Raw genomic sequence first — 16,216 nt, 5'->3', positions numbered from 1 at the left:
CCTATTTAGGTATTCATTTGTATATATTTTGTTACATGAATATCTGAACATACAAAACATCAAAAGAACAGGGTATCTGCTTGTAAACAAAAACATTTTATTGTAGCTTCATGCATTCTTTTTTTTTAACACTTGAATGTGGATAAGTTTCATAAATAAAAAATAAAGAAATAAACAACATTTTGAATAAAAAGCTGAAAAAAGACTATTGGATTCAGAATGATAATCAAAACGTAGATAAAGTCGATCAATACCCCAAAGCTTGACAGTCATTATTACCTCTTCATTGGTCGACATTTTATTCCATAACATTGCACAGTTTTGATGCTGTTTTATGTCTGATGATCATGTTAGAATACATGTGGGAAGCGTCTGTTGTTTCGGTTTCTTCTTCACTTGTGTTTTTTGAAAATTCTGTACAGAAAATATGTACTAGTGCCCCCTACCGGATAACAATGAAAACACGGATTCTAGGAGCACAAGTATAGCTCAAATATATTTAGACTTTTTCCTCAGTATAAGTCAAGTATACTTAAATGTCATTTTAGTATATTTCTGAGAAGTACATAAAGCCCATTTCTGGGAAGTACATAAAAAAGTAGACTAAAAGTATGCTTTCCTATTTTTTAGTTTAAAAGAAGTATACTAATAGCACACTTGAATAAACTTCTTTTTCGTAAGGGTAGTCTTGTAATTATACTTTTCTCCCTCCTATTTCTCCCACTTTCTTTTGTATTGCATATAAATGTCTCCCTTTAGTCTCATTATCCCAATACTGTTGCCACTTTTTAATCACTTTCTCCTTTATTACTGATCTTAGTCTTGTAATTATACTTTCCTCCCTCCTATTTCTCCCACTTTTTCTACCTTTTCCCACTTTCTTTTGTATTGCATATAAATGTCTCCCTTTAGTCTCATTATCCCAACACTGTTGCCACTTTTTAATCACTTTCTCCTTTATTACTGATTTTATTTCTCTTATGCTATGTGATAACTCTACTATTTCATCATCTACTGCTTGCTTAGCTAATGAACCTGCTTCTTCATTTCCTTTAATTCCCACATGCGCTGGAACCCACATAAACTGTACTTCTATTCTACTCTGTTTTAACTCAAAGAGATTTTGAAGGATTTCCATTATTAAATCTGGCCTTGATTCTGACTTTTGGTTATCAATAATGACTATTGCTGAATATGAATCTGAACAAATGACCGCATTTTGTATTTCTCTTTCCTTAATTAGTTGTACTGCTAGCAGAATAGCCATCAATTCACCTGTATATACTGACAGTTGATCACTTATTCTAGCTTTTTTCTTCATCAGTAACTTTGGCACATTAACTGCCACTCCTACTCTCCCTCTTTTTCTGGAGGCATCTGTGTATATCCGTATATTATTTCCATACATAAGTCCTAAATACTCCTTTGCTCTTATTACTTCCATCTCATTACTTCCTTCTCTCTGTCTTATCTTTAGTAATGTTAAATCTACTACTGGCTGAGGAAGAATCCATAAGTCAAGTCAAGTCAAGTCACCTTTATTTATATAGCGCTTTTAACAATACAGATTGTGTCAAAGCAACTGAACAGCATTAATTAGGAAAATAGTGTCAATAATGCAAAATGACAATAGTAAACACAAATTTTTCAGTTAAAGACAGTTCATCATTGAATTCAGTGATGTCAACATCCAGCTCAGTTTAAATAGTATCTTTGCAATCAAGTCAACGGTATCGCTTGAAAGATGTTGTAATAAATTATATAATGATTTCAGAACTGACATTTGGTATAACTTTGTGTAATTTATTGTTATTATAAGGGGTTATGTGGATACATTACTCTTGGTGTACATCTATAATTGTTTATCCCCATCTCCTTAATATCTTCTTCAATGATTCCTCACTTAACTGCTTGATCATATAATAGCTGATTTCATCTTGACCAGGAGTAGTTTCTCTCATTCTCCTCAGCGCTCGTTTTAGTTCCGTCATTCCAAATGGGACATCCATTATATTATCTCTTTCCTCACTTTTGTCCAATAGATGAGGATGCTCTTTCAATATTTCCTCCCGTTCCCTCTTAAATTCTTCAGTCAGATTTTCCATACTGTTTACTTTTATAAATGTATTACAACACATTTCTGCTTTCTCACTGTTTTCTACTGCTATGACTTCCCCTTCATTTAAAACAGGATATTCTATCTCCTTCCTTATTCCATTCATCCTTCTGATCATATTCCATACCTCTTCTATTGATGTACTTTTCCCTATTCTGTCACAGAAATCTCTCCAATGTTGCCTTTTTGCCCTTCTTACCACCTCTTTTACTTTTGCTTGTTCTCTCTTATATTCCATTAAATCTTGATAGTTATGCATTCTTCTTACTTTCTTGTATGCTCTCCTTTTCCTTCTAATAGCTTCATCACACTCCTTATTCCACCATGGTATCATTTTTGTCTTTCTTCTTCCTTTACTCTTAGGAATATTACTTACTGCTGCATTTTTCAATCTCACTCCATTTGTACTCAGGTATTGCATTAAGCATTTTGTTACCTATAATTTATTTCAAATATCAAACAACAAAATGTGTGTGTGTTAGCCTGCTTAGTGTGTAATACGTATTGTAGTCGAACCCTTTCTGAGGGTGTTAGCATATTCTCCATTGTGGACGTGTTCTGGTGTCAGTCCTACATTTCGAGTTTGTCTACACCATAACAGCATAGAAGGCATAAAGTTCTTAAAGCACTTAAACCCTGATAATGTGTATGTAAAGCCTACAAAATCTTATATCAATTGACAAACTGTAAAATATAACAAGTTGAGAGAGCTTGAATTAGTAAGAACAAGAAAGGTCAGGTCGTCAAGTCACCTTTATTTATATAGCGCTTTTAACAATACAGATTGTGTCAAAGCAACTGTACAGCATTAATTAGGAAAATAGTGTGTCATTAATGCAAAAAAAGGTGTAGAAAAATATACCCTATATTGATGCAAATATATGAGGAAAGTCGACTGATTAGGGCCCTATGAAATCAGTTTTATTTTTTCCAATTTTTTTCCCGCTTTTTTTCTGGAATTACATTTTATTAATAAAAAAGCATGTCTAATTAATTGAAATAATGAAACTTATACAAGTTACGCAATTTATTAAAAGTTGAACAATTTCAACTTTCATTTTTCGAGCCCTATGATATACGTTTTATTATTTTCTCAAACTGTTTTATTCTGTTTTACAACAAATTCTGTGTTTTCCATTTTAATGGTTTAATTACATTTTAATAATCAAAACTTGTGCGCATCCTACTCCGTGCGTATCCATGGTTCCCTGAGAGGAGTGAACGAGACATTGCAGCTGATTAGCCACTTTAGGGAGAACTCCTTTTCTCAGAAATGCTGAAGCATTATTCATATAGCTAAAACTGCAAATCTCTCAACTCCTTGTTACAAATATTGTAGAGCCATCACTTCTACAACAAAAGACTGCTTTTTAAATAATATTCCCGATTTATCTCAATTCCTTAGCAAATCCAAAAGCTCAGAAAAACTTCATGGTGTAACAGAAATTATTCTCTCTTTTCTAGCACTTTAGACACAGTTTCTCCTTTACGCTTAAGGAAGATTAAGGAAAACAGTCTGACACCATGGTAAAACAAGCACACTCGCACCCTAAAGAAAGCAGCCCGGAAAATGGAGCGCAGCTGGAGGAAAACAAAACTAGAGGTATTTCATATTGCATGGAGGGAAAGTACTTCTACATACAGAAAAGCCTTAAAAGCTGCTAGATCTACTTACTTTTTGTCTCATTCATTCATTCATTCATTCATTCCTTTAGAGGAATACAAACACAACCCCAGGTATTTATTAAATACAGTGGCTAAATTAACAAAAAATAAAGCATCAGAAAGCTCAGACATTTCCCAACAGCACAGCAGTAAAGACTTTATGAACTACTTTACTTCCAAGATCGATACTATTAGACATAAAATTGTAACCATGCAGCCGTCAGCTACAGTATCGCATCAGATAGTGTGCAGGTGTTAATTATAGGACCTAAAAACTCTGCATGTAATAACCTAGAACACTGGTGCTATTTGATAGCAATCTTTCCTTTGAAAGCCACGTTTCTAGCATTTGTAAAACCACATTTTTCCATCTCCAAAATATATCTAAATTACGATCTATGCTCTCAATATCAAATGCAGAAACGTTAATTCATGCGTTCATGACCTCAAGCTGGAATAATCTACCTAACATTGTTCGGGAGGCAGACACACTCTGTCAGTTTAAATCTAGATTAAAGACCCATCTCTTTAACCTGGCTTACTCATAATACACATTATTATATCGCATTTCTATAATTCAGATCCGTTAAAGGTTTGTTAGGCTGCATTAATTAGGTCAACCGGAACCGGGAACACTTCCCATAACACCCAATGTACTCGCTACATCGTAAGTAGAATGGCATCTGTGATGGCTGAAGACTGTGACGTTGTAGTGGACAGCACAATCCAGGGCCCAGGTTATGGCGGGGCCCCTCTCTGACCACAAGAGTGGACAAAGGTTTGCTACATTTTGATTGGATCTTGGTTGACTAACATAGGCAGACTGTCCAATGCCATCAGATAAAGATGCAAGGACAACAGCCAGACATCTAAAAAAGAAGACCTCTGGCACCCAGCCTGGGAAGGACAGGACTTCTCATTGGTCAAAATGCAGTTTCTGCCCTTCACCCACTTATAGACTGATTCCTAAGCTTTTGGCCTGTGACTGCTGTGACGTCTGCTTAAAATCATGGATGATCATTGGGGTTTTATGTCTTTAGAGACCCCTCTTAGCCTTTTGACATTTGCATATAAATTACAGTCCTGGCCTCAGATTCTACATTTATATGGGTGCTAAATGGCCAATGGTTCACCCACTATCAAGGAGATGCTGAACAGTTTCACCACTCTCGTCTCCCCATTGAACTTCAAACACATTCCAAATCTATCACCTCGAGCTCTTATTACATTAAAGTCCTCCACGTCCGCTGCGTTCTCAAAACTCTAGCAATTTCATAATACCTAGAATATCAAAAATCAACTGCGGGCGGAAGATCCTTTTCCTATTTAGCGCCGAAACTCTGGAATAATCTACCTAACATTGTTCGGGAGGCAGACACACTCTGTCAGTTTAAATCTAGATTAAAGACCCATCTCTTTAACCTGGCTTACACATAACACACTATTTCTAATATTTAGGCTGCATTAATTAGGTCAACCGGAGCCGGGAACATGTTAGCTGTAGTTTCATTTATTAAATCCCTTATATTCACAATTGATTGTCTCTGTGTGCTGCTCACAATTCGGGGTCACTGAATGTTGAACCTTGCTACATGCTAAATTACTGCTAGTACTGCATAAAAGTAGGAAAAGCTATTGTTCCTTGGCCAGGAAAATAACCTTTCCTAGAAATTATAAATGATTATATTGTCTGCTCGGTGGATGGGCAGATCAAATAATTATAATATTGATTCTGCTACAGTTAATTCTAAGATCTAATCTAAATATTTATTATTAATTATAACCAGTTATAATTAATTATAAATATTTCCCTTTTGAGCTAATTTGCTACACTGCTATAAAAATTCCTTAGGACCTCCAAGGTTTCAGCAGCAGTGGGTGAAACAACCATCTTATATTTATTCAGAGAAATAAGTATTCTCCGTTACAGCGACGTGTAGTGCAACATCTTACACAAACTCAGCTGTTAATGGAACAAATGAATGCATGCATGTCAGTTCAGTCTTCTTCCATCATTAAACGGATGCAAACTACAACACACACATCTTATACTTATTCAGAGAAATAAGTATTCTCAGTGACAGTGATGTGTAGTGCAACTTACAGAAATCTTACACAAATTCAGCTGTTAATGGACAAATGAATGCATGCATGACAGTTCAATATTTTTCCATCATGTTTGGACTTAATGTGTTCGTAACATTGCCAAAGGTATTCTGGTTGTGGTTTGGTAAGTGAATAATGCATTGGTGAAACTTTAGTGACACTTTTCTAAATGTGTGTTTGGACTATGCAGATAAGTTCCATAGGAGGAAAGAAGGGTGGGCCACACTATGTTCCCCTGCTCTGATGGAAACAGAGCATGGAAATGGAGAATTGGTTTTACAATCACCTCCTCATCTGAAAGGGATGTGAGAGACAATAACAGATACCAAGTTCTGAGTCTCCAGCTTTTGAGGCAGCAACAGATACGACCACGATCTGAGCCTCCAGCCTGTGAGGAAAGAGATACTCTACGTTCAGAGTCTTTGTCCAGCGAGACAACAACAGATGCAGCACGTCCAGAGTCTCCATCCTAGATAGACAAAGCGGATTGACAAAGTTCTGAGTCTCAAGCCCAGAGAGGCAGAAGACATACAGACATTTGCAACAAAGTTAAGCTTCGGCAAGCAAACCTTCACTTCAAGGTACTTTCGTCTGCATGTTCCAGACTAAGGACCTTCTGTACCGACTCCAGGGCCACGTCTGCGCTCCAGATTTTAGGACCCTTTGGTGCTCCAGGAGATCAGCATCCTACAGCGCTTCGTGTTCAAAGCTGTTAAAACGGATTCCTGATATCACTTATCCAAACCTCTTCCAGAGACCTCGGCGCTGTTGTACATTATCAGTATATGATTTTCTAATTTACATTAGATCTTATATAGCTGATCAGTTAAGAACAAATAATCTTTCATTTACATGTCTGAGGCATAATAAGGTTCTTCACCTTATTAGTTTCAGTTTATCTTCCCATAAGATAACGTAACTGAATCACAACTCAATCTTATGCACTTTATTCCTTTTCATTCATGGTATGCATTTAGTAGTTGTTGATTACTCTTTTCTATCTTTTGTTAATAAAAGTTATTTTATTACACTTGTGTCTTCCTTGTGTTGATAGAAAAAGAGGTTCTACAAGTTAGAGATCCCACCAATCTTTCTTACGTGATGTATTCATAACCACACATTAAGTGACACATGATCCAAATATCATAACGTCATTGGTGACGTGAGTATCCATCACTACACTATTTCGCCTCCCTAGGTTGGCGAAAGCAAAATTCACTACACTATGAAGATTCTGAATCCTACCCAGTCTCCGATAAATCTTCGATGTAACACCAAGCTGGCAGATGTGTCCCCTTGTCTGGCAGTGGAAGATGTTTCTCTCATACAAGGTGTGTGCAAACCTCATGATGTCACTGATTCTGCTCTCCCCAAGCCCGTTCTATTTGTTGACCATGTGTGGCTGCTACACGAGTAAAGTTTGGAGGACATTCATATTGATGGGTGTGAAGTCTCCAAGTCATGGAAGGAGGAGTTGGCGACTCTTATAGTGTCTTATCACGATGTTTTCTCCAGAGACAGACTTGATTGTGGAGAGGCGAAAGACTTTGTACACAGAATTCATCTGTGCGATGAGCGCCCGTTCCGCCTGCCTTATCGCCGAATCCCTCCCGCCCACTACCAAAAGTTGAGAGTGGTTCTATCTGAAATGGAAGAGAAATGCATTATTAGTAAATCCATCAGCGAATATGCATCTCCTTTGGTAATGGTTTGGAAGAAGGATAGATCTCTGAGAGTCTGTACTGATTTTTGCTGGCTTAACGCGAAGACTTTCAAGGATGCTCATCCTTCGCCACATCAGGCAGATTGCCTGGCTGCTTTTGGTGGCAATATTCTTTTCAGCTCTATGGACTTAACATCAGGATTTTACAACATCCCACTCCATGTGTCTGATCGGCATTACACAGCGTTCACAACACCCATGGGATTGTATGAATATAACCGCCTTCCCCAGGGCCTGTGTAACAGTCCGGCATGCTTTATGCAGATGATGCTCAGCATTTTTGGAGAGCTCAACTTTTCCAGCCTTCTTTGCTATCTCGATGATTTGCTGTTTTTTGCCCGTTCTGAACAGCAGGCCTTGAAACGCTTGAAAGTGGTTTCTAGGTTGAGAGCTAGTAATCTGAAGTTGGCTCCAAAAAAGTGTAACTTTCTCAGGTGCTCCATCAGTTTTCTGGGCCATGTGATCAGCAGTTCTGGAGTTTCTGTGGATGAAGACAAGATAGCAGTCATTTCTGCCTTTCAGAAGAAAGATCTCATGAAAGAGGATGGTTTCACACCTTCGCAAAAGAAAATAAGATTGTTTCTGGGCATGGTTCTGTACTACCAAAGCTTCATCCCTGGATGTTCATGAATCGCAAAGCCACTGTTCAATATGACGGCTGGACAAAAACGTTTGGCGAGAGGCACAAGCAGTCGTAATAGAGCTGGCAACTCTCTTCCGAGAGTTGTCTCCCCAAGACTGGACTCCTGCCTGTGATGTCGCCTTTGAGGAGTTGAAAAGAGCCCTTGTCCAGAGTGTCGTGCTCGCTCACCCTGACTTTGAGCGCCCCTTTATTCTCTGCACTGACGCGTCGTTGGATGGCCTAGGTGCAGTGCTTTCTCAAGTTCCCACTGGCGAGGATAAAGCACGTCCCATAGCCTTTGCCAGCAAGTCTCTGAGCCGCAGCCAAGCCAATTACCCTGCACACAGACTGGAGTTCTTGGCTCTTAAGTGGTCCATTTGTGACAAGTTCAGTCACTGGCTTAAAGGCCATGAGTTCACTGTATGGACTGATAACAACCCGCTCACGTATATCATGACCAAACCTAAGTTAGATGCATGTGAGCAGCGCTGGGTTTCAAAGCTTGCCCCGTACAATTTTAAAATCAAGTACGTCCCTGGAAGGTTGAATGTGGTGGCGGATGCGCTCAGTCGTGACCCATTTGTCAAGCCAGTGAGTCAACGTCTTCTGTCCGAACCTTACTCTGAACTGCTGGAGCACGTACACAGTATGGATGATGATTCTGTGCAGAAAACTTTCCGTCTTACATGCCAGCAACAGACACTTCATACTGAACTCAACCAAAGCTCTGAGAGGGATATTTCCATGACTGCTGAGGATGTGTCGTCTATCTTGTCATCTTGTGATGATTGGAATTCAGGAGCTGTAGCGAGAGCGACATCCCTGGCTGATCACTTGAGTTCATTGATTCCTGACTGTCAAGATGTAACCCATAGTTCAATCTTTTTCCATCATGTTTGGACTTAATGTGTTCGTAACATTGCCAAAGGTATTCTGGTTGTGGTTTGGTAAGTGAATAATGCATTGGTGAAACTTTAGTGACACTTTTCTAAATGTGTGTTTGGACTATGCAGATAAGTTCCATAGGAGGAAAGAAGGGTGGGCCACACTATGTTCCCCTGCTCTGATGGAAACAGAGCATGGAAATGGAGAATTGGTTTTACAATCACCTCCTCATCTGAAAGGGATGTGAGAGACAATAACAGATACCAAGTTCTGAGTCTCCAGCTTTTGAGGCAGCAACAGATACGACCACGTTCTGAGCCTGAAAGAGATACCCTGCATTCAGAGCCTTGATCCGGTGAGACAACAACAGATGCAGCATGTTCTGAGTCTCCATCCTAGAGAGACAAAGCAGATCGACCAAGTTCTGAGTCTCTAGCCCAGAGAGGCAGAAGACACACAGACATCTGCAACAAGGTTAAGCTCCAGCAAGCAAACCTTCACTTCAAGTTCATTTCGTCTGTTTTTTTCCAGACTAAGGACCTTCTGCACCTACTCCAGGGCCACGTCTGAGCTCCAGATTCTAGGACCCTTTGGTGCTCCAGGAGGTCAGCATCCTCCAGCGCTTTGTGTTCAAGGCTGTCGAAACGGATTCCTGCTCCTTTCCCCACTGGTAGTAGTATTATTTTAAATTAACTCCAAATTTCCTACCCAGTTCAAAACGGCTATTTATTGAAACTAATAATGTAACTAGTAAATCTATCGTTCCTAAACAATAAATAATGATTTAAGAGTTAAATATGGGGAAATTACCCGTATATAGAGAGAATTTTTTTTTTTATTAAAACAAGTACTTCGAACTGTGTGAGTATTATTTATTAAAGTGTAAGAAAAAGTGAAGATGTCGAAGATCTTGATGAAGAATAACTTTTATTACAGAATAGTAGTGACAAAGTACATGTAGTACCTTGGGTTCAACGGAGTCAGACTGAACCCCGAACATCCTAAGCTCAATCATTTTATACAGTATTACGCATCTTCCCGCTCAACATGTACATTAAGTTTCGTTTTAAATGTAAATTGCGGATGACAATGAAAGTGATAGCCTTCCGTTCCCACATCTTCGGTAGACTCAAGTGGGAACAACCAAATGTTAAGGTGATAAGATTAAACAGAATCCATAGCAGTTATTTCATGTACCCTTTTGGTCAGCAGATGGTTCTTGACGACCTGCTGCTTCTCCCACGCTATAAGTGACAAATTATCGCTCCGGAGGTACTATTTACATATGATTAAGATCGGAAAGAACTATCTATATGATAATTAAGCTCTTTGTAGAGAAAGGAGCATAGTTTAATACACAATTTGGAGTGGAAGCTGGGTCGAGGCAGACTATAATTTCTTACAGAACGTAACTATCACTTATCCAACATGGGTGACGTGAATACCCATCAATACACTATTTCAATACACCAACCCTCTTAGGTTGGTGAAAGCAGAATCACTACACTGTCATTGTTAGGATTGTTGATTGTGTTTGACCTCATGCCTATTTTTGACTTTGATTGTGGATTACCTGCGCTTGGATCCTCAACCTTTATGTCCCTGTGCAGTTCGTGACTCTGACCTGGGCAATACACACCAACAACTATATAGATCCGCAAGCCTGCTAACCAGGCACCAATTAATGACGCCAAATACCCACGCTATTCTCAGTTCAGGTAGATATGATTTTATCTATCACATCACATATACACTGTGAAATCTGAATGTGTTTTTTTTTCATGTTTCATGATGACAAAATAATATGTTAAACAAGATAAATGGTGTATGCTTAATTTCACAATGAGTGTGCAATTAATCTATTGACAGCCCTAATAACAATATTAAAAATAAGGTATGTAAATTTGCCCTCAGCCAAATCTATTTGCTCTGGAACAAAGGGAAAAAAAAGAAGAAGAAAAATCTTATTGACCACAAACTTTTGAACGGTAGTGTAAAATGTTACAAACATTTCTATTTCAGATAAATGCTGTTCTTTTGAACTTTCTATTCATCTAATAATCCCCAAAAAGTACACAACTGTTTTCAGCATGGATAATAATCAGAACTGTTTTTCGAGTAGCAAAGCAGAATATTAGAATGATTTCTGAAGATCATGTGACACTGAAGACTGGAGTAATGATGCTGAAAATACAGCTTTGCCAACACAGGAATAAACTGCATTTTAAAATATATTAAAATAGAAAACAGTTACATTAAATTGTAAAACATATTTCAAAATATTACAGTGTTTGCTGTATTTTGGATCAAATAAACACAGCCTTGGTGAGCAGAAGAGACTTCTTTCAAAAAACAAAAAAATCCCATTATGTAATTTGCACCCTGCATCCACAGACAGGAGGAAGAAGAAGAAGAAGAAGAAGAAGATCAGGTTAGACCCCTAATAATAAGTATAATCCTTCTAGTGTTTAATTCATAGGAAAACTCTGGCCTAAAAGCCTTCCGTTTGAGAAGCGCGCAGAACACCGCCGCGGTAATTCTTCCTCCGATCCATCGGGTGTCAGCACGCTTGTAAGTGTGTTTGTGTCCGAGCAGTGAAGAACACGGAGACTTCACCGGGCAGAGTTAGGCAACGTGGCCTTAAAAGAGACCCGAGCTCATCTCAATGAGAAGCACACTCAGTTGACAATCTCAGAATATCTATATATAAGGGTCACAGTATCTAAACGCGCGAAAACATGGCTGATGTGGAGCAAAACGCAGCTGTGCCAGACGGCTCCAGTAACGAGTCGGATGCGGTGAACGGGACCGTGGGCCGGTTCGTGTCCAGTGCCGAAGGCACCGCGCTGGCGTACGGGAGCTTGCTGCTCATGGCCCTGCTGCCCATCTTCTTCGGAGCGCTCAGGTCCGTGGGCTGCTCCAAGAACAAGGTAACGGACAGTTATTCAGAGACAATCCAAATGAAAGAATGTGCGAAGACAATGCACGTTAAAGCCTCTTGAATATTTCAATCTTGAACTAACTACACAATCAACATTAACTGACGCTGTATGCAAACATAAATGCATTAATAGGGAGTCATTTGAACATAACTCGAGAACTTAACTTCTTGATTTGCCGTTGGTTTGAGAGTTGCAGGCCTGTTATAGTGCCATATGTTACCCAATACATGATCTGTTAAACTTTAATAATCGCATCCACTGATATGTTTTATGTCAATATTTACTCACCAGTGTAATTATGTAAATCCAAAACCGTTTGATTTCGCTGTGTGCTGTATTTTCGCTATGATCGCCGTGTGAGAACAGACACACATCTTCCTTTCTGCTGCAACGCTCAAAAGCGACATCTTGTTTGCAGGTTAAACAGTTACTATATTAAAAGACCCGTGAGAAGCGAGGCGAGCTGCAGAGATGTTTGAGCGTGTGAGGTTTCATTGAGCAGCATGGCCTCCTCTGACACTAACTTCATAACATCAGTGAGTGCTAGAAACAGGGTCATTCCCGTCAACCCAACCAGAGCTCCCTGCTCCAAGTTTAGATTTTGTCAGTATTTTTTTCTGAAGAAAGATAAAAATGTATAGTGATGAAAATCAAAATATTAAATCTCATGGATAGATTTATCCACTATTTGTAGAGGGGTCAAAATTACAATTTTCACCAGAGAGATTGTGAATCAAATTTCAGGAGGGTAAAAATTACTTTAGAAAAACTGCAGCATATATATATATATATAATATATATATATATATTTATTTATTTATTTATTTATTTATTTATTTTCCACAGGTTGTTCAAAATCTGTTAACTTCAGCAATCGTTGTTGCATTATATGCCAGTGGTGACCATTCAAACATGGGGAAAAGCACTTCAAGTTTTTTTTTCTCCAAAGTTTGCATGCCTGTCACTCAAGAAGTATTAAAGATATCTTCATGCCCTTTTTGCGGCTTCAAGAGTAAATTGTTGAGTTGTACACATGGTCAAAAACCAAATGTGGGTCACTGTGCATGCAGATGATACTTTTTTTCTTTAAAAAAGGAATGTCTGAAGTACAAATAATGTTGAAACTAGAAATGTATCTAATGTATCAAAACAGCTGCATTGAACAAACTTGTCTGAGTGCTATAAATATTCTTTTTCCAGAGTTTGTATGCTTATAACTCAAGTAGTAACTATCATTTTAAATTCATGTTCTTAATACACTTTTTAAATGTAGTTTTCTTAATTTTTAAGGCCCAATATGGTTCAATCCCAGAGACACGAGGAGCCCAATGTGACTCAATGTCCAATTTATTGAATTTGACCCATATTCAGTAGTTGAAAACCCACTGCTATCTTTTGGCCTGGGCATGTGTGCGAAATGTTAAGCATGTTAAGGCCCCCAAAAGCTTCTAAAAGTCTGAAGAATAAAAAGCTCACTATGACCAAACATACAACTCCAGTTTGATCTCTAGTTGCCCAGATCTCAAGCCGATTGAGCATCTGTGGGATGTGCTGGAACATCAAATCACAACTTGCAGGTCTGCTGCTAACATCAGGTGCCAGATACCACAGGACACCTTCTTATCTTAGGTCTTGGGAAAAGCCTAAATGGCCTTTAAAATAGTCATATGTGTGTTCATGGAGGTCAAAAGACCTCCATAGGAAACAAATGGAAAATATAGAACATTTTTCTTTGGTGGGGTAAAAGCTACAAATCAGCTATGATACAGAAAAAAAGCACATGCAAAGTAGGTGCACACTCTTGCTGAGGGCAGCTAGTGGCACTGACATCGGTGCATTCATTCAGTCAGCCCCCATGACCAAACATACAATTGCACTTTATCTAACTCAATGCATTTAGAAGATATGAGATTCTTCCTGTTTCCTTTTTTTGGTTACTATTCTTTTTTTAAATCTCTCATAATGGTAATGCTGTTCAGGATATCCAAAATCTGTTATGTTACTGTAACAAAGCTAATTTTTGCAATTTCTTTGAATCAATAATTGTATCTTCTTATGGTAACACTATTTAAGATAATCATTTTGCAATTTTACATCAGCTGTATCTTGACATCTCTCTTCTGGATTGCGAAAAAGTGTCATTGACGAATGTCTTAATATCACAGAGGCTGCATTTATTTGATCATAATAACTATAGTAAAAACATTCATATTGTGAAGTTTCACACGATCGTTCAGAAATAATTCTAATATGTTGATTTGGTGTTCAAGAGACATTTTATTAACAATGTTGAAAACCATTCAAAAGTTTGGGGATTTTTTTTTTTTAACAGAAATTAATACTTTAGCCAGGACACATTAAATTAATCAAAAGTGACAGTGAAGACATTTATATTGTTATAAAAGGTTTCTATTTCAAATAAAGGCACTTTTAAATTGTACCCTTTCACAATATTGTTGTTACAATACTGTTTTTTTTTTTTTTTCAAAATATTTTACACACAATATTAACCCTCAGAATTGGCTTTCTGTTTTTGAAATCACCCTTTAATTGTTATAATCATTACAACTTGGTTTCTTAATAATTAGAGATGCACCGATTGATCGGCCAGGGATCGGAATCGGACGATTTTCCTCATAATCGGCCCGGATCGGTGGTCGGTCAGTCAGTCTCACTTCTTTCATTTCTGTAGTATTTCTTACCTGAATAAAAACTTACTTAACCTAAATAACTTAGTTTCATAGCTCTCTTTATTCTATTGCATTTATTTGTACTGTTGTTTGCCTTCTTTTTATTTTATTTTTTATTATTTTATTGAGAAAATAGGAATCGGCAAAAATCGGTATCGGCAGATCACATTAACGAAAAATCGGAATCGGCCAAGAAAATTGCAATCGGTGCATCTCTATTAATAATATTTCGCATGTTTCATATCCTATGTCAAAGTACACAAGCTTATGGTGCACAAAGTAGACAGTGTGTGTATATATTGTGACCATAACCGTGTTTCTGTGTCTCTCTGTCAGAATGCTTCAGATATGCCCGAGACCATCACAAGCAGAGATGCTGCTCGATTCCCCATCATTGCCAGCTGCACGCTCTTTGGCCTATATCTCTTTTTCAAGGTGACTGTGTGTGTGTGTCCCTTCAGTCATAGACACACTGTTACAAATTGTTTAATTTTGTGTTTAGGTTGAAGGTGTGTTATTCTCTGTGAAATGTAAATTATATCTTTTTAGTTTGCAGTAAATGCAGTGTAATTCTTACTATTAGCTACGACATTCACCTCAAATTCCTAATTTGCCTCTTATTAATAGTTAGTAAGGTAGTTGTTAAATTTAGGTATGGGGTAGGATTAAGGAATCTAAAATATAGTCTGTGATGAGTGGGGGTGGGGCCGAGAGCCGTGGGAACGGTGCGAGGCCGGTGGAGTAAATGCTAATGCACGACACCTGTGCCACTCACCGGTCTCGAGTCCCACGGAGGAGCTCCGGAAGGATAAAAGAAGGAGTGACGACAGTGTTGGAGAAGAGAGGACCAGGCCTGGACTTTATTTTGTGTTTTGTGTTGTCCGCGAGGGGCTGCCGCTTTATCATTTTGTGTTTGTTTATTTTATTATTAAAGTCTTAAATGTTCGCCGGTTCCCGCCTCCTTCGTCCCGATCTACGAACGTTGTTACATAGTCATGCAGAATAAGCCATTAATATGTGCTCTATAAGTACTACTAAACAGCCAATATGCTAGTAATGCATGCTTATCATATCGATTCATGCGAGTGTTAGTTCACCCAAAAATTCTGTCATTAATTACTCGCCTTCATGTCGTTTCAAACCTGTAAGACCTTTTGTGTGCGGCAGTCGTCCGCGAGGGGCTGCCGCTTTACTTTCATTTTGTGTTTGTTTATTTTATTATTAAAGTCTTAAATGTTCGCCGGTTCCCGCCTCCTTCGTCCCGATCTACGAACGTTGTTACATAGTCATGCAGAATAAGCCATTAATATGTGCTCTATAAGTACTACTAAACAGCCAATATGCTAGTAATGCATGCTTATCATATCGATTCATGCGAGTGTTAGTTCACCCAAAAATTCTGTCATTAATTACTCGCCTTCATGTCGTTTCAAACCTGTAAGACCTTCGTTCATCTTCAGAACACAA

General features: G+C 38.2%; 1 protein-coding gene across 2 annotated transcripts in view; it reads left to right on the top strand.

Annotated features, from left to right (window-relative positions):
* The first annotated feature begins 11,649 nt into the window (after positions 1–11,649).
* The window catches only part of hm13 (histocompatibility (minor) 13), a 49,133-nt gene continuing 44,566 nt past the window's right edge, over positions 11,650–16,216 (top strand). For both annotated transcript variants that reach the window (XM_016494552.1, XM_016494551.1), the window contains exons 1-2: positions 11,650–12,047; positions 15,086–15,184. In XM_016494552.1, coding sequence (XP_016350038.1) covers positions 11,856–12,047; positions 15,086–15,184 — 291 coding nt within the window. In that variant the 5' untranslated portion in view covers positions 11,650–11,855. The remainder of the gene's footprint in view (positions 12,048–15,085; positions 15,185–16,216) is intronic.

This window comes from Sinocyclocheilus anshuiensis, unplaced genomic scaffold (genome assembly GCF_001515605.1).
Source record: "Sinocyclocheilus anshuiensis isolate Anshui unplaced genomic scaffold, SAMN03320099.WGS_v1.1 scaffold342, whole genome shotgun sequence".
Classification (NCBI taxonomy): Eukaryota; Metazoa; Chordata; class Actinopteri; order Cypriniformes; family Cyprinidae; genus Sinocyclocheilus; species Sinocyclocheilus anshuiensis.
The sequence above is the reverse complement of the archived record's forward strand: the minus strand, read 5'-3'. Positions and strand labels throughout refer to the sequence as shown.